Source organism: Musca domestica, unplaced genomic scaffold (genome assembly GCF_030504385.1).
Source record: "Musca domestica strain aabys unplaced genomic scaffold, Musca_domestica.polishedcontigs.V.1.1 25, whole genome shotgun sequence".
In the NCBI taxonomy this organism is placed as follows: Eukaryota; Metazoa; Arthropoda; class Insecta; order Diptera; family Muscidae; genus Musca; species Musca domestica.
Genome location: NW_026712277.1, coordinates 10,249,742 through 10,272,852, shown reverse-complemented (window position 1 = coordinate 10,272,852; position 23,111 = coordinate 10,249,742). Strand labels below are relative to the sequence as shown.

The 23,111-nt window shown below is 35.2% G+C and overlaps 1 protein-coding gene and 1 long non-coding RNA gene across 12 annotated transcripts in view; one reads left to right on the top strand and one right to left on the bottom strand.

Annotated features, from left to right (window-relative positions):
- LOC101894476 (protein kinase C, brain isozyme) overlaps nt 1-23,111 on the top strand; it is a 99,797-nt gene that overhangs the window by 7,470 nt on the left and 69,216 nt on the right. For 2 of the 11 annotated variants that reach the window (XM_020034870.2, XM_020034869.2), the window contains exons 1-2: nt 6,887-7,146; nt 12,017-12,583. In XM_020034870.2, the coding sequence (XP_019890429.1) occupies nt 12,378-12,583 (206 nt within the window). In that variant the 5' untranslated portion in view covers nt 6,887-7,146; nt 12,017-12,377. Of the gene's footprint in view, nt 1-6,874; nt 7,234-12,016; nt 12,584-23,111 lie in introns of those variants that run through there. The other 9 variants (XM_059123802.1, XM_059123801.1, XM_011291940.3 and 6 more) reach the window with 7 other exon arrangements.
- LOC131802968 (uncharacterized) overlaps nt 1-23,111 on the bottom strand; it is a 128,890-nt gene that overhangs the window by 47,105 nt on the left and 58,674 nt on the right. The window lies entirely within an intron of this gene.

The window sequence follows — 23,111 nt, the reverse complement described above, 5'->3', positions numbered from 1 at the left end:
TTTTTTAAATCTAAAATACATTTTTCAAAAATACATCGGGCTTTCTTCCAGAATACCAACAGGTCTCCTTCTAGAAGACAATCATTCTCAGACAACAAGATCTTCTTAAGGAGGGTCATTAGGCTTCATTTACATACATCAAGTAGAATACCAAAAGGTCTTCATATTTGAGTAACCATGGCCTTTTTATAGAACATCCTTCTCTGTCTTATAGAAGACCTCTCAGTTTTCTTATAGAAAGACAATCAGATGTCCGACTTATAGAATTTTATCAGAAAAAATGCTTATTAGAGAAGACCAAAAGACCAAAGGTCTTCTTATAGAAGACCACCAAATTTTCATATAGAAGACCAGACTATTGGTTACAGGAGGTATGTAGGCCTTCTTCAGAATCATCAGATCACCATCAGTTCGCCATATAGAAGTCTGACTTTTCATTTTATGGAAGACCTCTATCTTTTTAGAGAAGACCAGCATTTCTTTTAATAGAAAATTTTCAAAATTTGCCATAGAAGGATAGCAGGTCTTCTTTCAGAAGGTTACCAAGTCCTCTTATAGAATTTCTTATAAAAACCAGTAGACCTTCTCATAGCCAACCACCTGCTTTTCTGCTTCGTCATTTTTTGAAGAAAACAAATATATCTTCTTGTATTTTCTTATAGAAGACCACCAGCTTCTCTTACAGAAAGTCTACGTCTTCTTCTTTTAATTGGTCACAAGTTCTGATATAAAATTTCTCACAGAAGCCCAATAAGTTTTTTCATAGCCGACCACCTGTTCTTCTTTTAGAAAAATACCAAGAATTTTCAAGAAAATCGCAAGAAAGCTTTTCATAGAAGACATATGGTTTTTCTTACAGAAGTACATCAACTCCTCTTAAAAAAGAACGCCAGTCTTCCATAGAAGAGAACAATATCTTTTAGAGGACACCATCATGTCTTTTGTTGAAAAAGTGACATGTAAGGAATTGTGAAAAAAATAAAATAAAAAGAAAGTGTTTTTCATTTCAGGTTCTCATAGAACAAGAATCCTGGCCCAAGTCTTCTACTCTCACATGGGTTTCAGATCTTCATAAAGAATTTCTTATAGAAAGCAGTAGGCCTTCTAATAACGAACAACTTTGTCTTCCAAGAATACCAAGTCTTCTAGAAAAACAAGAATTTTTTACAAAGGACAGGTAGATCTTAAAAAAGATAGTTGGAATTTCTTAAAAAAAAAGATCGCCAGCTCCTCTTACAAAAGATTTTCGTCTTCTTTTTTGAGATCGACATCAAGTCATGCTATAGAATTTCTTATAGAGGACCATTATTATTTGTTTTACCCAGTCTTCTAGAAACCGCCAAAACTCTATGTAGAGGACTGCCGGATTTTCATCTAGCTCGATTTCCATTTACAGGAGATCGCAAGGCCTTTTTACAGAAGAACTACTTCGTTTTGTTGGACATCATCTTGCCTTTTGTTGAAACAATAGGTAGGTCTTCTTAAAAATTTCTGGTTTTTCTCAGTTCCCACCGGCGAATCTCCTTATGGAAAATTATCAAGAGAACGCCTACAAAAAAACCGCTTCGTATGAAGGTCAACCACGTCTTTCCTTTTTGGATTTCCTTATAAATGGCAATCAGGTTTTCACATAGAAGACCCCAAGAGGATACCACAAAATTTGCAGTTCTCCTACGAGAAGAAAGACACCAATCTTTTTATGGAAAATCATTAGTTCGTCTTATTGGAAATACAAAATATTCTTTTGACAGAACACAATATCTTTTTATCAAATTACAGGTCCTCTTATAATGCATTCCTGGATCTCGTTTTGAAGTCACTAACGTTTCTAAAGAAGAACACAGAGAAAAATTTTCAAATTGAAATGTGCCGATCTTTTCCTAAAGGCCACGAAGTTCTCGTTAGATAGACTACTGTTAAGTGTTTCTATAAAGAACCCCCTGGCTCCAGTAATAGATGTTCAGAATAATTCTAGACTAGCATCGCATCTAATTGTAAAGAAATGTATTTTTATACAAATCCAAATTAAAAGGGTTTTTCTTAAAACAGAGGTTGAATATTAAGAATTCACTGTTTTTTTCTCGAGTGTCTTGCAATATTTCATACAATGTGGTTTTCAAAACAACAAGAATGCAGTAAAAAAATTAACACCTTTACAAAATTAGCCAGTCAAATAAAAATGGGTATAAAAATAAATGAATGCCGCAAGGCCTCCAGATAATTACCCATAAAAATTTTAATCTAAATTTATAATAAGGTCCCACGAAAAGTTAATAGGCTATGGAGATATAGTATTTTCTTTAAATTTCTAGTAGACGATAGAGTATTTTTCCAAAAAGTAAAATGGCAATTAAAAATCTCTTTAATTTTAAGGCTTGCAAAATATTTCCAAAGCTCCGGGTGAATTTCCAAAAAACACCCCACATGACCATATTGGCCATAAAAAATAGTACAAAATGTGTGAATTGTATGAAAACAAATTAAATGGCTCGCAAACATGCTATTAAAAGTACAAAATAAAAATAAAAAAAAAACAAATTCATTTAGCAACAGACGTAGAAAGACCAGGTTTGTTACCTGGAAAACAAAACGAAACGAAAACAAAAAATAAAAAACTGGAAAATATTTATTAAATACTTCTTGGAATTCAGTTAATTCAAAACTAGACTAGAAATGCCAAGGCAAAGGAGAATATTTATAACCTTAATGTCGCAAAAGTGGGAGATTGATTGTTGTGATCAAGGAATATTGGACAAAGTGGTGATAGGATTTAATTAATTTTTGAAAGGAATATTTTCAAAGACTAGAATGTATAAAAGGGAGTATAATTTAATTTTTTGTTTATTTAGGAATATAAAGTTTGACCCAAGAGGAATACTTCATTGTGTCCCATACCTGTGAAGTATAATTACAGCCAAACACTTAACAAAATACCTTCCCACTTTTTTTTAGTTTCTCAATATGTTAACAGTTTTGTCAACATTTTTCAATTGGCTACTTTAGAGATACATATGTACAATACTAAATAAATACTTCACTCATATTGCCGTTGTTGTTCTATTTGTTTTATTAGTGAACGAAACTAGCAAAGCAAACAAATATCATTTACACAACCCCAACTGCCTTTGCTCTGGGCTCAACATGATAAATCGATAGATACGAATAAAGGCGGTTAGATACGCATAATTTCCAATAAAAACAGAGAATAGAAACCCATTAACCTTCAACCGAACCACAGCCACAAGTAATATATATTAGTTAGAAGCTATAGCGACATTTATGCTACTGCCATTTCATTTTTCGACTCTGAAAATTTTCATTGACGTTTTGTGAGATTATTTAACAACAACAAAAAAATAACTGGAACAAGAGAACAGTGAAAAAATGGCATTTAAGGCGACATAATTGGAAAATTTGTGAAAAACTGGTTTAGCACAATTGCATTTTCCCCCACTACTATTTTTTTGCCATTGTGTACTGTCATCATCATCATCGATATGCTGCGTAGACAGATTTTAATTGCCAAACGAATTTTTCCACAAAACTCAATAATTAAGATTTGTAGCAATCTGCCTTTATTTTCTTCTTTTTGCTGTAGACGTTCATCTGCACCGACTCCTGTTTCGTGTTCACGCCAGCTATTAAATGTTAATTTTTATTAGCACCGTTTTATTTGTTTTCTGGCATGGCAATGCAAAATTTACTTTGATAGTTTTATTGCAAAAAACAACAATAAACTAAACATTTGGCTTGACAGCAAAAACAGAAAAACGAAAAAAAAAATATGTAGGCTATAATGAGTGCAGACAGAGCAAAATAATATCAATAAATTTGGGTTAGTAGATAAGTTTAAATAGTTTTGGATAAATAAATAGCCCGCAGAGTGAGAGAATTTGTTAGCTTGGATAAAAATGTGTAAAAAAATATGAGAAAAATTTAAGAAATGTTATTAATACAAAGGAATTTTTAGTTATTTTTTAATTCTGTTCAGGAGAAAGAGAGTGAGATCCAAAAGCCATGAAGAGTAAACGTGGAACGATCTTTAAACCATAATCATTTAGAACGACGAAAAATATTTAGGGTATATAGCAGGCTAAGAGGCTACTAAGCAGACGAGGTCTATAGAACTCCTAATAAGTTGAAGGTAAGACGGAAATAATGATGTTCAACTTGTCTTAATATTTTTCTTAGTGGGCTCTTTAGAGCTTGCAGTAGACAAAGATAATGTTTCCCCTGTTTTGTCGTTACTGTCCCAATGTTGCAGTGACCAATATTAACGGCCACCACGATTTTTTGATTAGACTTCGGTGGGAAAGCATTTCTTTCTACACACTTGACTTAGATCCTCCTTAGGACAGTTCTTCCTTAAGCCAGTTCCTCCACAATGTTGTAATGTTCCGGATCATTACAACATTGTAGAAAAACATATAAACTATATACCCTTCTAGGTTCTTCCTTCGGTTACAAATGTCATTGATTCAATGCTTCCAATTGACATCCATAAGAACCTGATTTTTAAGAAACCTTTCAGCTTAAAGGAGCATCCAAATGCTGATTATTGCAAAAAGAATCCGATAATCATAAATTCTTCATCAAAGATTCCATGATATTCCATACTGTCCAAACATAAATACTTGTCCGCGTTCCTATCAAAAATGCGTTTCATGTTGGATCTGCATTCCTCAAGATGGCAAGATTCGAGACAATGTGGTCTTCTATAAGAGATTACTTTCTATTCTTTTATGGGAAGAAGACTATCTGATCTTGTATGAGAAGAAGACCTGCGGGTCTTCTATGACAAGAAGACCTTTGAATCTTCTTATAGAGATCTTTTTGTCTTCTATGAGAAGTCGAATTCCGGGTTGTATAGGTCTTTCAGTTTTCAACTAGAAGAACTTCTAATCTTATGCTAGAAGACGGTCTCTCTCGTACCAACTATGAATAGAAAACCTCCTCTTCTTAAATGAGAAGATCTTGTCATCTTATATGGGAAGACCATTTGGAGTTCAGTGAGAAGTCCTTTCAGTGTTCAATAAGAAGACCTTGTCTTCAATTAGAAAAACTTCTGGGCATAGTCGTTTTTCTTCTATGGCAAAAGCTCCTGATCTTCTATGAAGAGTTCCAGGATTTCTATGAGAAGAGCTCCTGGATGCTATGAGAAGAGTCCCTAGTCTTCTATTAGAAGAGCTCCTGGTCTTCCATAAGAAGAGTTCTATGAGAAGATCCCCTGCTCTTCTATTAGAAGAGCTCCTTGTCTTCTATGAGAAGAGCCCTGCTCTGCTATGAGAAGTGTTCCTGGTGTTCTATGAGAAGAGTTCCTGGTCTTCTATGTGATGAGCTCCTGGTCTTCTATGAGAAGAGATTCTACCCTGCTATGAGAAGAGCTCTTGGTATTCTATGAGAAGTGCTTCCTGTTTTCTATGAGAAGAGTCCCTTGTCTTAGGAGTGTTCCTTTTCATCTTTAGAATGCCTATTAAACGTTTTCAATCTGTAGGACATCTTTAGCACATCATCTTCTTGTGGAAGGTAGACAGATGTTGTCGTAGTGAATTTTTTAGGATTTTCTAACACGGCCACAAAAATTTAATGATCTTGATATAACTCATATCATCAACCACATTTTCATTTTTAAAATCCGTCTATAATTGGCCGTCTTCTGAAATAGGTTGGAATTCTAATCATAAATTCAGGCCATTTTGACTAGATGTCGTGTGTGGCCTTATAAACTAGACTTTTTATTGCCCTAGATTAAAATCGAGTAAAACGATCTAGATTTTATTCAGCTCCTAAAATTTATTGCAATCTCACTTTAAAATAATTCTAATTCTCTGTTCTCAAACCAACCCAATTGGGTGCAGGAGTAATAAATATGGTGGAGAAGTTCCTTGTTTGTTATAGCATTTATTGTTTTTGTTATTATTGTTTTTATTATTAGTGTTATAACTCTAAATTTCATTATTATTGTATAAAATTTTAAAAAGTTAAATCACAGCCTTCTCTAACTCTTTCCATTATAATCGCCAATAATTTTTATTCTACACATACTTGTGTTACCAACACTTAATAACTTCCGAAATTTCCCTTTAAATATGTATTTATTCTTTTGAAAAGTGTTTTATAAAAAAAAACCTTTTTACCTTCATTAAATACCTGTACTCTACTAAAAATCCCTTCATTAATTCCTATTTAAATAAATTCTTACTCTTTTTCTCACAATATATGAAATTATACTCTCTCTCACTCTCCCTCCACAATAACACTTCTCATTGTTTCTCATTACTTACTATGAAAAAGAAAAAACAACGGCAACGGCAAACAATCACAATTTCTTTTTGGCATAAATGATTAACGTGTTGCTTGTATTTACAAAGAACAACAGCACTGAGAAAATAAACAAAATAAGGAAACAGCAGCAACAACAATATTACAAGATAAGAAGAAGAAGAAGCACGGCAATACTACATCAACAAAAGGTGCAAGAAAGCAACAGTAACAACAATGGCAAGAACCCCAGTCTCATGTTTGCCTTCACAGGAACTCTCAGTTTTCCCACAAACAAAATGTGTAAAAGAAAACCCAACAACAACAACAGCAACAACCATATTAAATTAAAGAAACCCACAATTAACCAAGAAGCAACCCCTTTTGCAAAATTCGTACATATTTACACAGCTATTAGAGAGATTAAAAGGGGCAAAACACACACAGAGAAAGAGCGAGAGAGAGAGAGAGAGTCTCACACACATTTTCTCCCCCAGAAACACACACAAAGTATATCTCCCAAAGGCACTAAGAGGAGAGAGAGAGCGATTGAGAGTAATTCCAACAAAACCTGTGGCTTTTTGTTGACCAAAGTAATGCAAAGGAATAAAAGCTTTTGTGCTACCCTTAAAGCTCTCGATGCTCACAGGAAGGAAACTCAGAGAAAAATCACAACGATTTTCACCACTCACATGACGATGGCGGCGGCGATGATGGGCCCCCCAAATATAGCAGCAACATTAACGCCACTCTGACTGCCACACATTGAGCACATCGTTCGTTGGTTGTACTGCTGCTGCTGCTGCTACTACTGCTCGACGTACATTGGAGGTATCCAACGAAAAACTTTTCACAACGTTGCGAATTGTGGAGCCAAACGGACGTGTATGTAAAAACGCTGGCGCTCGCCGTTAGTTTGTGTTGTGTTTTCTTGTTGTTTTAAAGAAAATCTCAAAGGAAAAAAATAAAATTGTGAATGATTGAATAAAAAAAAGCAAAACCAATTCAAAAGACCCCATTCACTTTAACGAAACAAGACACTGACAAGAGATCGAAACGTTGGTGGTGGTGGTGGCGGATGGTGTTCTTCTCCTCCATTGATGAAAGAAAGAAATATGCATTCTTGGCAAAAACGAAATCCCCAAACGTTACGTTGAGTGATACGCGGCGAGTGTTTTGTGAACGGCAACAACAAAATATAAATAAATAAATATCCATAACAAAAAAAAAAAAATAAAAATAAAAGCAAACGATAGTAGCAACAACAAACACACAACAGAATAACAAATCAACAATGCCAGACAGTATAATTAAATAATTGATGTTTAGAAAATAAAGCCCAAAAGAGAAACGCAAGAAGACTACCGCCATCAACGAACCTGATACGACAACGACGACAACGCCAATGATGATGAATTAGAATGAAAATTTGTTAAACAAAAAAAAAAAACAAGAACAAGACAAGACAACAAAAAAAAAATAATTAATTAAATAACTAAACATTTTGTCAGAAGCTAATCGATAGTCTTTAACGACAAATTACCAAACAAGAAAACGTTAAACGTGTGAAACGACAAATGGTCACATAATTCAAATTGGATTGTGCGGGAGGAGAAGAAGTAGGAGGAGGCAGGGATGGGAAAATGACCAATTATATGACTGTGCTTAGACCCGCTTGCGTGCCGTTGGAAAACTGTTGCATTTTATGCTTAACTTTGAAAATCTAAAAAAAGGACCAAGTGAATGTGCAATGATATAATAACAACAAAACGAATGATAAAAGCGGCAACAACAACTAACGACGTCATTGTGCAGATTTTGTTCGATTGTTTATTGTCTTGTCCCAGTATTGGATTTCTTTTGGTTGCATTACCTCCTCCAGCCAAAAAGAGTGCCAATAACCCAACCATCAAAGCCAACAGCTACATGGAATCTTTCATTCATTCATTCATTCCTTCACTCATTCATCCATCCTTCATTGTATTGACTTTTGTTGTTATTCTTGTGTTTGTGTGTGTGTGTGTGGGGGGGGGGGGTATAGCCCTCGTCATCGTTGACATGGACATCCACATTTCGCCCATTGTCTATGTTAAGCTATTTTGACTTGTGCGTGTGTATTTGTGCGGCGCCGTTTTATTAATTAAATGAAATAAACTCTCTTTTCCGTTTGTTGATGTTCTGTCTGAGCTACTACTGACTTTGATGCCAGCCCCTATCGCATTGAATTGTTTTGATTGATCCGCAAGTTTGTTAAAAATCCTCTGGATTCTTTGGTAAAAAAATAGCTTTTGTAATTGAAAAAATAATGTTTCGTTGGAATATTCAACCAAAATATGTATTTCAATATAAACTTTTCCAAATATTTGCTTGGTTTAAAGGACCTAGACCAAGATGACGAAGGATAAATTGTTTAATTGTTCTTAATAATGAAAAAATTAGGACAGTAGTAATTGAAAATAAATGAAAATTACATTGAATTTTCCTATAAAAACTTGAAGTTCTCCTAAAATTGGACAGATACGAAGACCTTATAGGCAAACCAATTTTAGTATTTTAATGGATTAAAAAAGGAATTTTGGAAAATGGTTATTTCGTTTGCAACACCTCGAAGTATGCAGTAAAATACAGTACGAATATGTTTGAAATTTGGCCAACATATCCCTTCACTTTTAGATATACCTCCTACATAGAGGTACCTACACATTTTCGATATTTTAAATTTTTTTAAAATTCCGTTAGAAAGGTCCAATAAAATCAGCTGTTATTTAAAATTTCGGTTTCCCAGTAGTTATTTTTAAACCTCGCAAAAATATTGTATTAATGCCCACTTTTCGGGTTCACAGGGAACATGTTTCTTCCTCGCCAATAATATTGAATGAAGGTGTAATTTTTTATGTTTAATATGTGGGCTATATTAAGGTACCATCTGGTGTTTTGTATTTAAAGATTTTGAATGTTTCGGCCCCAATTTCCAACCAAATCAACTATAATTTGCTATTCAGTTTTTCAACTTTTAAATAGATATTCAATACACAGGGTGAGATAAAAAAAATGGCAACAAAGTCAAACGCCATAATTTTTACATTTTTTTTTTTAATTTTATTGAATGAAAACAAAAATGTCGGAAATAGCATCAAATTTTCGAATAAGTTTGAATTTGTCACCTTTATGGCCTTCAAACGGCCAGTGAAACCGTCACACGCTGCCCGAATGTTGCTCTTCGGTATTTTGGCTCATTCCCGGTGAAGCGCTTGCTTGAGGTGATCGACACTTTGGTAGCGTTTAGTGCCAACTTTGCTTTTTAAAATACTCCAGACACAGTAGTCCAACGGATTGGTATCCGGAGATTGTGTTGGCCATTGTGCACTGGAAATGAAGCGATGAACCTCATTTTGTAACCATTCTTGGGTGGCGCGTTCTGAGTGCGACGGTGCTGAGTCCTGTTGGAATGCTCAAGGTCTGCGACCAAAATGTTTGCGTGCCCAAGGCTTTAATACACCCTCCAGAATATTTTCACGATAATATTCGGCATTTATTCTGATGCCACAGTCGATTTAAACGAGCATAGAGCGACCATCGGCTTTTATGGCGGCCCACACCATCACCATGGCCGGCGCTTGAGTTCTGGTGGCCAACCAAGGTGCACATTTTCAGCGGACCACTTTGCACACCGAATATTTTCTCATCGGAGAAAACCAAATACGGCAGCTCACCACTTTTGACCGAGCAACGAAGTAACTCTTTGCCTCTTTTGAATCTATTTTCTTTCTGTTTTTGTTGCGGTGTAAGTTCTTGCACTTTTTGGAGTTTCAATTGATTTACGCCGAGCTCATTTTTTTTTTAATATTTGCATAATGGAATATTGCGATGTGTTCAGCTCACGAGCCATTTTTCGGCCACTGTGACGGGGGTATCGATCAAGTCGATTCTTTACTTTTCGCACCATTTCTGCTGATGTTGCTGTTTTCTTCCGTCCACTTTTTTGACGTCGGGCTACGCTACCAGTATCACGGTAACGAGCGATGCTACGAGACACAAAAGATTTAATCACATTTAAATGCTGGAGTGCTCTAACGATAGCCACTTGTGGTTTTCCAGCCAAATATAAAGAAATCACACTATCACGCTTGAATTCCATCACGGAAAACTTTTTTGGATAATTCTCACCAAAATGCTTCTGAACGCTTGTAAACAATATAATGAGCTGCCACTGGAGTAATTTTAAAAGCTGTCGGACGAGTGGCTTGGAAATGACAGAAGTCTGAAGTTGGTTGCAGTTTTTTTTCATCTCACCCTATAAATATGATACCTTTCCGTACTTATCAAATGTATTTGGTACAAAAAACTGTTTGGGACTAAAATCTGTACGCAGACACCACCCAAAAAAAATTAGAGTTCCACCTGTTCCCAACCGCTTCATGCTAATGTCATATTATTTCTTACATTTTAGTACATTTTCTTACCAATGAAAAAATCTCTGATACCTTTTGGTACTTTTTTACATTCTTTTGTTACGAAAAGCGAGTTTGTACACTACGCTGATCACCCAGCTGTTTTTTGATAAAATATCATAATTGAGAGCCCTAGATGTTCCCAATCGCTCAATACCAATTGTACATTTTTAAGTCCTTTTTAGAACTTTTTCCTACCTTCTTACAAAATATTTGTAAGAAGGTATGTATTATAATAATTAATAGAGACATTATTAGTATTCAAAATATAGAGGTCTAACTCCTCCTTATAACTTAATAACAGAGGCACTATATTTAATACCTCTTAGCACTTTTCATAGTTATTGCACAGATCTTCAAAAAAATGGTTTTCTGGGTTTAATGAAAAAAGTAGACACATAAATAATCGAGCTAAAAGGACGAAATAGACATAATTTTTTGGACTTTATGAGAGGACCTATTGGCTTTCCCTCTTGGCTTTTAAGTGTCTACAAAACCATTTTTAATCAACAAAAATATATTTTAGCCAAATTGCATTATTATATTAAGCCTAGTATTATATTTCACATCAAAACTGAAATCACTTTGTGTTCAGCATCATAAACTTTTATGTCTATTTACGCAATCCATTTTCAAGCCAAAGTCATCAAAAAACCAAGGCCGTAATCAATTCTACGAAAAGTGGTATTAAAACGGCATCATTTTTATTCATGATCACATTTTTTTCAACTCAATTAAATATTTGAGCTACAATTTCAAAACTGGATCATCAAAACGTAACCGCACTAACTCACACACACTCACACACGTCATTGTTATGTGATAGTTCAGGTCTTTTGTAAATCAATAAAAAAAACAGACGCTAATAGAAAAAAAAAGCATTTCAGCGGAAAATACAACAGCTACAAAAGGTGCAAGAATACACACAAAGCCCCTCATTAACGATGGTGATGAGCGAGTGAACAAATGAACGCACAAACGAACGAAAGTATGAACCGCCATGATATGGAGGTGATACGGAACAAAGGAGAAAAATATAAAAAAACAACAACACAAAACTAAAACGCATAATTAGAAAACTAGCTAATGGCTAAAGAATAAATAATACAAAAAGAAAATTAAAAGTGCCTGAAAAGGATAACTGGAAATACATAACAAAGAGAGAGAGAAACTTGCAAAACGCCATAAATGAGCAAATTAAAAAAAACATCAAAACCATATAAAAATGTTTTTAATTGTCATAATTATTTTTTTTTAATTTTTCCTAAATAACATCATTTATTTTATAAACAATTTTCTTTTAGTTAGGAGGATAGCAGACAAAAAAACAACAAAAATAAATAAGAAAGAGAGAGAAAAAAACACAAAAAACCCCATGAGAATGAAATAACACAATGCCATAATGGAGATATAGACAACAATTAAAACAAACAAACAAAAAATAAGTAAAACAACAACATACACACAAATAAACAAACAACAACAACATATAAATAGTGCTAAATTAAACAAAAAATCCGACAGCAAACACAACATCACATACAAGGAAAAATCCAGCACCGATCATTTAGCAACCGTAAAAAACAAATCATCATCAAAAACTTGCATTTAAGTAAAGTCAACAACAAAAACAACAACTCGAATCCAATCACCACTCAAGCGGCAATGTCCGAACACAACAGCGAAAACAATGGCGAGCAACAGGCAGCCCAGGGCACGGCCGACGAAGCCGTGGGCGAGAACAAAATGAAGTCCCGGCTGCGCAAGGGAGCCCTGAAAAAGAAAAACGTTTTCAATGTCAAGGATCACTGCTTCATACCGCGCTTCTTCAAGCAGCCCACCTTCTGTTCACATTGCAAAGATTTCATATGGTAAGTACCACCCCCCCTAGATGTAATTAAGTATCATTCTCTCACCCCTTCCCTCCTTACCCTGCTCATTCGAATCAATTATCTAATCAATTTAACAACACTTCCAAGAGGCGACAACCCCAATTAATTAGCCAAGCAAAGCTTTACAATTTTTTAATTGTTTCAGTTGTTGTTGTTGTTTTTTTTTTTTTTTTGTTTTTTTTTTTTTGTTTTTGTTCTTGCTATTTCGAAATTCCTTACTATGCATTTATTCATAAGCATTCGCCGCTAGTTGGCTAGTATGCGCTTAAGCTGGAAAAACGTTGTGGTCACCAGCGTGACTGGCAACAAAAAACTTGTAACTCATTATGCAAATGGCGAACGAATATGACAGTGAATTAAGCTGAGGTGTCGTGTGGATGGGTGGGGGTTGGTTTTGGAATGACAAATATTTAGGAAATTAATGAAATTTAAATATTTAATGAAAATAAAACTAGTCAAAAAGTATCAATCGGGTTTGCCGACAGATATATACCCTCAGCTAATGAATAATGCTAAGATTATTCAAATTGTTGACCTTCTATTCCGGTAAGTCCATTGTCATATCAGATTTCTGGTTGAGGGAAATATTTAAATGGTTCGATCTCTACCATCTTTATAACAGATCTTGTGTTGATGGAAATATTGAGATGTACCAAGTCTGAATGGAAGCGGAAGTTAATTTCGAGTTTTATGAGCTCCATGGAATATTCAAAATTTTTACCTTTTTGTGGTGGAGGTACCAGAAGAAGTGCACTGATAGATCCTATCGTCAATGCAGATATATATTTAGTAGAAATAATTGGATGTATACAATATGAAGAGAACCGGATGCATATTTCAGATTTTAAAATCGTTTCGGTTATTCAAAACTTTGACCCTTTGTGGGGGAGGTACACGAAGGAATGGGTCGAGCTCCACCATCTTTGTAGCAGATGTTGTGTTGAAAAAAATTTCAGATGTGCCAAGTTTAAATGGTATCGGATGTTATTTTTGGATTGTTTGAGCTACCACAGGTACCAAAAGGATTGAACCAATATATCCCATATTCACACCAGACCTTTGGTTTGTTAAAAAAGTATTGGGATGTGTGAAATTTAATGACAATCGGACTTTTAATTCACCTTTTATAAGAGTTATAATTATTCAAAATGTTGACCTTTTGTGTGGGAGGTACCAGAAGAAGTGCACCGACATATCCCATATTCACAGCAGATCTTTATGTAGTAAAAATAATGGGATGTGTGAAATATGAAGAGAACCGGATGCATATTTCGGATTTTATAATCGTCAAAACGTTGACCCCTTGTGAGGGAGATGCTAGAAGTAATGGGCCGAGCTCGACCATCTTTGTAGCTGATGATGTGTTGATAGAAATATTCAGATTTGCCAAGTCTGAATGGAATCGGATGTTAGTTTTGCGTTTTATGAGCTTCATGAATATTTCAAATTTTGACCCTTTGTGGTGAGGTACCAGGAGGTATCATATCTTCATAGCAGATCTTGTATTAGTAGAAATAATGGAATGTGTGAAATATGAAGAGAACCGGATGCTTATTTCAGTTTTTATAATCGTTTTGATTATTCAAAAGTTTGACCCTATGTGTGGGAGGTACCAGAAGGAATGGTCCGATCTCCACCATCTTTATAACAGATCATGTGTTGATAGAAATATACAGATAAGCCAAGTCTGAATGAAATCGAAAGTTAGTTGCGTGTCTTATGAGATTCGTGAATATTCAAAATTTGGACCCTTTGTGGGGGAGGTACCAGAAGGATTGAACCGATATATTATATTTCATTTCCATATTCACACCAGACCTTGGGTTAATAAAAATATTGTGATGTATGTAATTTGAAGTCAATCGGACTCTTATATCACATTTGAGAAGAGTTATAATTGTTCAAAATGTTGACCCTTTGTGGGGGAGGTACTTGATGAAGTGGACCGATATTGTTATTTTCGCACCTGACCTAGCACTGATGCAAATAATAGGATTTTCAAATTTGGAACAAAATCGGTTTATCCTTTCTCTTTCTGTGCTGTATCTTTTTTTGAAAATTTCGACTTTTTGTGGGGGAGGAACTAATTTTGCCCATATCCGAACTTGATCTAAGTTTGACAATAATATTACGAAGAACCAAGTTTGGACAAAGTCGCTTATACTCCCTTCAAGAGTTATGGTGCGCACTAGCCAGACCGACGGACTGACAGACATTGCAAGATGACTCCAAACGTCCTGAAGCGCATTTGGTTCAAAGACACCTAGGGTCTAAAACCGTTATTTCGACTAGGCACATTTTGACCTATCAAATGATATATACCCTCTCTAGTCTTATGGTTGATGGTATAATAAGAAACAACAATGCCAATACAGAAAATGAGGGAAGCAAACTTATATTTGATCTCGAATATTGTTCACAAAAAAATTAAAAACTACCATCTCTGGGAAAACACCCTTTCAACCAAGGAATACCATAGGCTTCTTAAAAATAGCAACTGCAGAATTTGCACTTTTATGTCTATTTTTCCCATCTATCACTTTATTACATTCCCTTCAGACCACTTCGTCTCTCTCTCTGCAAAACCCTTACCCACAATGGATTGTTATGGTCGTCTTCTTTTCTCTCTCGCTCTGCAATCCTGCATAATGTGATAATAAAGGAAATCTCTGGTATTTATGTAATTACATTTCTTTGGATTTACAAATACAACAACAACTACAAAAAATATATATTTAAGAGGAAAAGCTTCTGCATTGCTGGCCATTTACAAGAAGCCATTAAAAAAACTTTAATACCATTAGAAGAACTTCAGGAAGTTTGCAGTAATGGACTACTGACTGCATTGTCCGTTTATTTTTTCTTCTATGGCATGAATAAACGGATGAATTTGGATTCCCGCGAGTTTTAGCCGGCCATTGGTGTTTGTTTATTTCATTTTTTTGTTGTGTTTTATTTTGTTCTTGGTTTTGAAGGGAAGCCATAAAAAAGAAAGTCACTGTAGTTTTTGCTCATTGTTGTTGATTTTATCATTGAACAGTAAATACTTCTAATGAGGGGTGGAACTGGTGGAAATGTAGCTATTTTAAAAACTTATGGATATTGCATACATACATACACAATAAAAAAAGTTAAAATAAGTTTGAGGAGAAGATAATAATTGGAACAAATTAAAATGAGTTGTTTATGAAGAGAAGAAAAATGTTTTAAGAAAAATACCCTTGGGAGTTTGAGTTAATTAAACATAAAAAGCGTTGGGGAAGTTGTGATAATTTTGACACCTTGAATTAGTTTCTAGACATAATTAAATATTTTTTTTTAATTAGCAAGAAGGCAGGGTAAAGGCATTGACCGAGGCAAGGAAAAATGGAGAAATTTCAATATCTTCCTCTAGAAACTCTTAAGGTATTTGGAGCATATAAATACACTTAAAACACTCATTACAAGAAAAACTCAACAGATTTTGAAATTAGAGCTACAATGAGGGACAAGTGCATCGATATTTTGGAAGAATGCATCGCAAAGTAATCTTTTCCCACATCTTTTGAAATTTTTGGATCAAGATTCCCTGGAATTTGAACATTTAAGCTTAAAGGTCTCTTCGGCCATGTTAGGGATACAAGGATTATTTTGGTCGAAAATTTAAAAAATGAGGGGAGTTTTTGAACTTTTTTTCAAAATATGGCTAAAAACTCCGATTAAACGGCATCGTATTCTAGAAATTTACTTGTCACAAAATTCTATTATTGGTTCTAGAAGAACTCAAACGCCTAGATCTTACGTAATCGCCAGAAATTCACATTTATAAACATTAAAAACACATTTCAGGGTTAAAGCCGTACTTAATTTATGCAAATTTCTCCCAGAAAACATCATTTTGGAAGGATGGCGTCAAGTAAAAAATATTCTAGATGAAAATCCACTATAAGCCATTGAAGAAAAGATATCTCTACTTCTATTATATATCAGGAAAATACTGCTGTCGGTATTGCCAAAAATACGAAATTATTTTCTAATTTTTTGATAAATTTTTCCTCGGACTTTTTTCGAGTTGTTGCGAGAATGTAGAACAAAATTTCATTTTAGAGAGAAAATGTCAAAAGATAAAATATTCTAAATAAAATTTCACTATAAGTCTCAGGCTATATCATAGATCTAGGTTGAATAGTTTTTAAGAAAATTACATTCGAATTTTGAATATTTCAAGCGAAATTTTGTGTTTACGATTTTTACTGCTAAGTTTCTATGTTTCCATTCTAAGACAAAATCTCCCCGAGTTCTTCATTTTTTGGGGAAAGTGTTGAAAGCAGAAAAAAGTAGAAAAAAAAGCATTACATTTTACAATAAGTTTTGATTTGTTCGAATTGGTCACCTTTGGCACGAATTATGGCCTTCAAGCGGCCATTGAAACCGTCACACGCTCTCCGAATTTTGCTCTGCGGTATTTTGGTCCATTCCCGGCGAAGCGCTTGCTTGAGATTATCGAGACTTTGGTATTTTTTAGTGCCAACCTTGCGTTCCAAAATACTCCAGACACAATAGTCCAACGGATTGGTATCCGGAGATTGTGGCGGCCATTTGTAACCATTCTTGGGTGGCGCGTGCTGAGTGCGATGGTGCTGAGTCCTTTTGGAATGTCCAAAGTCTGCGTCCAAAATGTTTGCGTGCCCAAGCGACCATCGGCTCTTATGCGGCCCACACCATCACCATGGGCGGCGCTTGAGTTCTGGTGGCCAACCGAAAGTTCCTCTTTGGCAAGTAAGCACGATCATTTTCTTTGTTTACAAACTGCTGGACAACGAATGTTTTCTCATCGGAGAAAACCAAATTCGGCCAACCAAGTCTACCACGAGCCATTTTTCGACCACTGCGACGCGGGTTTCGATCAAGTCGCTTCTTTACTTTCCAACAATTTCTACTGATGTTGCTGTTTTCTTCCGTCCACTTCCCTATTGACTTCATGAAGGCTACCATGACCCAGTTACGCAGACCGCATTCCTTTTCAGAATGGGATGTGGGAGAATTTCCCATTTTTTTATGTTTGATGACCAGAAGGTTTCCCGGTCTCTTATGATTAGATTCCACAATATTTTCTATTTAGATATTTGCGAATAGTTTAAGGACTCTTTAGAAAATATAAAAAGTCCTACCACACTTCATATGTTATCATCGACATTCAGGTAATCAACGGCATCAAATTTGTCTGCAAGACAAAGAAAATCTTAATTCCATTGAAGGGTAAGGAAACAATACTAAGCCCTTCGAAATTTGGAACATAACTCTCCATCTCTTCCAGATAAGTTAGAACCTTTATCTGCAATTGGAGTCATTTGTAGCTTGGTTTTGTTAGCATAAAAATCTTAGACGGATGTTTGGAAAAGGAAGGACAAAATCATAATATTCTTCTAAATACATGGTTTTATTGTGGGGGTAGTAAAAGGTATCAGGTCTTATGAAGTTAAGTATCATAATTTATATAATTGTCCTATCAAATAAGGTTAATTCACTGAATTTATAAAATAAAGACCTTCAGTGCGTATGAGTATTGACACCATGTATACGCAACATGGGAAAATGTTTTGTTACCTTAATTTGAGAGGGAATTAAAAAAATTTCTTACAAATTGTGCCATAGCATTACATATCGCTAAATACTGCTTTGGAACTATTATTTTACCTCTTCATATATTGAGAACCATAATTATATCTGATAAGATTAATTTAAACGTTATTTTTCGCAACATCTTCTTCTAAATTTCCATAATTACAAAATTAATAAAAATATAACTATATAATTCGAACCAAACCTAAAGAGTTAAGAAACATTAAATAATTAAATCCCTAAAATATATAATTTTATATTTTACGGCCTCTCCAAAAGGTCGACTGCATGGGAGCCCATTATTTCTTAAATTATCTCCCAAGCTAGGCCTCTTGAATTCATGCATAATTTATAAATTCCTTCCCCCATTAATTAAACATATGTTTTCTTTTGTAAAATAAATACGAATAGGAAAAAAACTAAATATAGTATTCCCCAGACCCTGTCCCAATTGGGTCATTTTCTGACTTTTGGGTTCCTTTTTATTTATTTCTATGTGCGCTCTTTTTTTTTTTGTTAAATTTCATTAATGTTTATATTCCCTTTGGGTGACTGGCAAGAGTCAAATGAAAAATGACCCTGAACTGTAACCAGAATGTCCATTCATGGGTATGGACGGACAGGCAGAACAAACTAACACAACTAGTAAACATTTGTAAATTTACACACTTGTAAGGTGTGAAAAAATAACAACAACAACAAATAATAATAATTTACATTTCAGTCTCTTTTTTTTTTGCAACAGATGAACGATGGAAGGTTAGATACTTTTTTGCAGCTAACAAGATTGCAACCAAACAAAAAAAAATCACCTACTTTTTTTGGAAAATTTTTCACATTTATGCCTAGCTTTGAATGTGTAATTTTGATATTTAGCTGTGAAGTCCTACATATCTTCGGCAATGCCACAACCACAAATCATTAGCATTTGGCACGCAAAGCGGGCGAGAGAAAAAAAGTTAACGCCAGCCAGTATTTGGCTGGCCATTATGCCAAAATGTGGCAATTTTTCTTTCGTTTTTCTGTTTTGAGTTCTCATCCATATTTAGCCGAAACATATTTTTGACCACATGGCAGGATATTTGGTGTCATAAAATATAGGCCTTTTTTTGTCTTGCTAGAGGGATTTATGGACAAACGGAGTTGTCAGCCGAGGGTGTTAGTTTTATGGAGGTCCTGCTTGCCAAGCAAATAATGCTCTTCTGTTTTGATATATGGATGACACTTTAAATGTATTCAAGAGATACTATGGAACAGATGGTTGTATTTATTTTTAACATTGAGGAAGGACAAGTTTTGAGTTCCTTAAACAGAGAACATTGATCCTTCAACGAATTCAAATGATTTAAAGAAAATAGTTATAGAATTTGTAAGGTTTCATTAGATCTTTAGACTTATGTTGATGTCTTCTCCTTAATTGGCAAAAATCTTTTAATTATAGAATACCCAAAAAATCTTATAAGAGGCAAGGAGGTACTTTTTACATAGGAGGCCAGTAGAAGGCTTGTGGAAGATCTTCTCTTCTCAAAAGGCCTGGGGAAAGATATTCACTTGACAAAAGGCCTGTAAAATTACTACGAAGGCCTGTAGAAATGTTTCTACCTATAGATAGGTTGTAGTAGGGCTTGTCTTGATAGCATGCACATAGAAGCACTTCTCTTTACAGAAGATCTGTGGAGGTCTTCAATCAATCGAAGACCTGCATAAATTATTTTATCTATAGAAGGACTGGAGAAGACCTTCTTTTCCAGAAAGTAAGTGGAAGATATTCTCCATACCGAAGGCTTGTAAAAGGTAATCTCTTTTCAGAAGCCCCGTAAAATGTCCTCTCAGAACAGAAGATGGTCTTATTAGAGCAGGACAATTGAAGGTCTTATCTTAACATATGACCTGTCAAAGCTCTTCTCCCTTCAGAAAGCCAATAGACGCTATTTTCCTTAACAGATTACCTCTAGAAGGTTTTCTCTTTACAGAAGGTCTTCAATCTATCGGAGGCCTGCAAAAATTTTTATATTTGTAGAAGGGCTGGAGAAGGTTATCTCTTGAAAGAAGGGTTGTGAAAGTCTTCTCTTCATAGAACGCCTGTTCAAGGTATTCAAATTACAGAACGGTTGTGTACGGTCTTCAATCTTTCAAAGACATGCAAAAATTCTTCTCTCTATTGCAGGGTTGTAGCAAGTCTTCTCCTTACAGAAAATCAGAAAAAGCTGTTCACTTCAAAGACAGTTAAGGAGGTCTATAGATATCTTTTAGCTAACGATGGATCTGCAGAGGGTATTCGCTTTGTGGACGATCAGTAGAAAATCGTTTCTTAAGAGAAGACCTTTAAAAGGCCTATAGAAGATCTGATATCTAAAGAAGACTGATATATGTGTATACATGTAGAAGGGTAGAACAGGTTTAAAGAGGGTCTCTTCACAGAAGACCAGAGGGTCTTCTCATAGAAGACCAGAGGGTCTTCTCATAGAAGACCAGAGGGTCTTCTCATAGAAGACCAGAGGGTCTTCTCATAGATGACCAGAAGGTCTTTGCGTAGTAGACCAGAAGGTCTTCTCGTAGAAGACCAAAGGGCCTTCTCGTAGAAGACCAGAAGGTCTTTGCGTAGTAGACCAGAAGGTCTTCTCGTAGAAGACCAGAAGGTCTTTGCGTAGTAGACCAGAAGGTCTTCTCGTAGAAGACCAAAGGGTCTTCTCGTAGAAGACCAAAGGGTCTTCTCGTAGAAGACCAAAGGGTCTTCTCGTAGAAGACCAAAGGGTCTTCTCGTAGAAGACCAAAGGGTCTTCTCATAGAAGAGCAGAATGTCTTCTCATAGAAGACCAGAGGGTCTTCTCATAGAAGAGCAGAAGGTCTTGTCATAGATGATCAGAAGGTCTTCTCATAAGTGACCAGAAATTCTTCTCATAGAAGACCAATAGGTCTTCTCATAAAATACCAAGGTCTACTCATAGAAGACCAGAAGGTCTTCTCATAAAAAACGAGAAGGTCTTCTCATAAAAACGAGAAGGTGTTCTCATAGAAGACCAGAAGGTCTTCTCAAAGAAGACCAAAAGATTTCTCATATAAAATCGGAAAAGGTCTTCTCATAGAAGACCTGAAGGATTTCTCATAGAAGACCTGAAGGACTTCTCATAGAAGGTCTACTCATAAACGGCCTTTTATCTATTCAAAATCTGAAGATGCTTTCTGCCTTTAAAAGCCCAGTAGAAAACCTGTAGATATTACTACAGAATAACAACTATTAATACTTTTCCAACTATGGAAAGTCTGTAAAAGGTCCTCTATAAGATAAAATAATTTTCCTTAACCACCCTTAAAAAAATCAAGGCAATCAGATTATGAATTGTGACATTTAGCCCCTTTTCTTTTCTCTTTTTTTTTTGACACAAAAGAAAAAGCATGAACCACCTCCGACCTTGGCATCCATCAAGAAACAAACCGAGTGTCTCTACCCATCATCCAACAAAATTTCATGTCAAATCAGCAGCCAACAACAATTTCCTCTCATTAGCAATTCCCATTAATTTCATTATCTTAATGTCAAGGAAAAATTGTAGATAAAATCTACTTGACAATCAAAATTACTTTTTTTTAATATTAAATGGCACCCCCAAGATTATATTTCCCCGTAGGGATCTCACTCGGATATTTTCTTTTGTCACAGAAAGTGAGAAGGAGAGAGAGGGAACGAGAGTGGCTTCTTTTTTGTGGACATTTATAAATCCAAATATTAGCAACTGCTGGCTGGCACAGATAGATGGCAACATGTGTGCGGCAGCCAACCAGCCAGCAGCAACAGCATGTTCCGGGATACAATGTTAATATTTTCATTAAATATGTAACAGGCAACAACGACAACATACGCACTCATAGTTGACATCCACAAAAAGACATATTTCAGAATGAGAAAAAAAGAAAAATCGTCACATATGTATGTGTATACCTATGGAAATCCTGCTCCCTCCCTTTTGGACCCCCAAGAATGACTTTCATAAATTTATAAAAACATGCTCAATATACAAACACATACGCACAGAATTTCATTTTCGTTTACGGGAGAAGGGCTCATGTATGTATGTATGTGTGTGCAAGTTGATCACAGAACTAGCTTACAAATTCAGCCAGCATAGCAGGAAAACCTTTGCAAAGCGCAAAGCAACATAGTTAAAGAAAACGTTACAGAAGAATCGAAATGGAAAGATTACAACTGAGAAAGAAAAACCTGCCATTTCTATGACATATTGTCACTGAGTGCCTTTATTTCCTTCCGCTTCATCATTTTTATTACAATGTCTGTTTTTTTGTTATTATTCCTTCTTCTATTTATAGTCGGCCTACCTCCTTTCGAAGGAGGCCTTCAATAGCACATGGCACAACGATTATAGCTAAGCAGCACTTGGCCATTTCTTTAAATGTGTTAATGTCTTTGTGTGTGGGTTTTGGTTTGGGTTTGGGAGCAAACCTAAGAATTGATTTTGAAATGTCTTTTATTTATATTTTGTTTGCCTTCTTTTCTTTTTTCCCATCTGTTTCAATTGTTTCGAGGTTTTTAAACAATGAACACAATGAAATATTTCAAGTTTATTTCTGGCAAAAATACACATACATTCGAAATGAAACGTGACGTACAATACGTCACAAATGTCCAATTACTTCCGAGTACTCAGCATCGAAATGAAGACTAAAGCTTAAAATAGAGTAAAGGTGTTTTGGAGCTTTTATAACAGACTGTATTATTAAAAAATCTATCTACACTTCCCGCTACTCGGCATAGGCAGTCTATGGACCATAAACTATTATGGTTCCTCAATTTTTCCAAATTTTCTTAATACACGTCTGAAGTCCATTGAATTTACTGAATAGTATAAATCAAGTTTCCAACCTTACCCCTTTTCCCTCCATTTCAAAT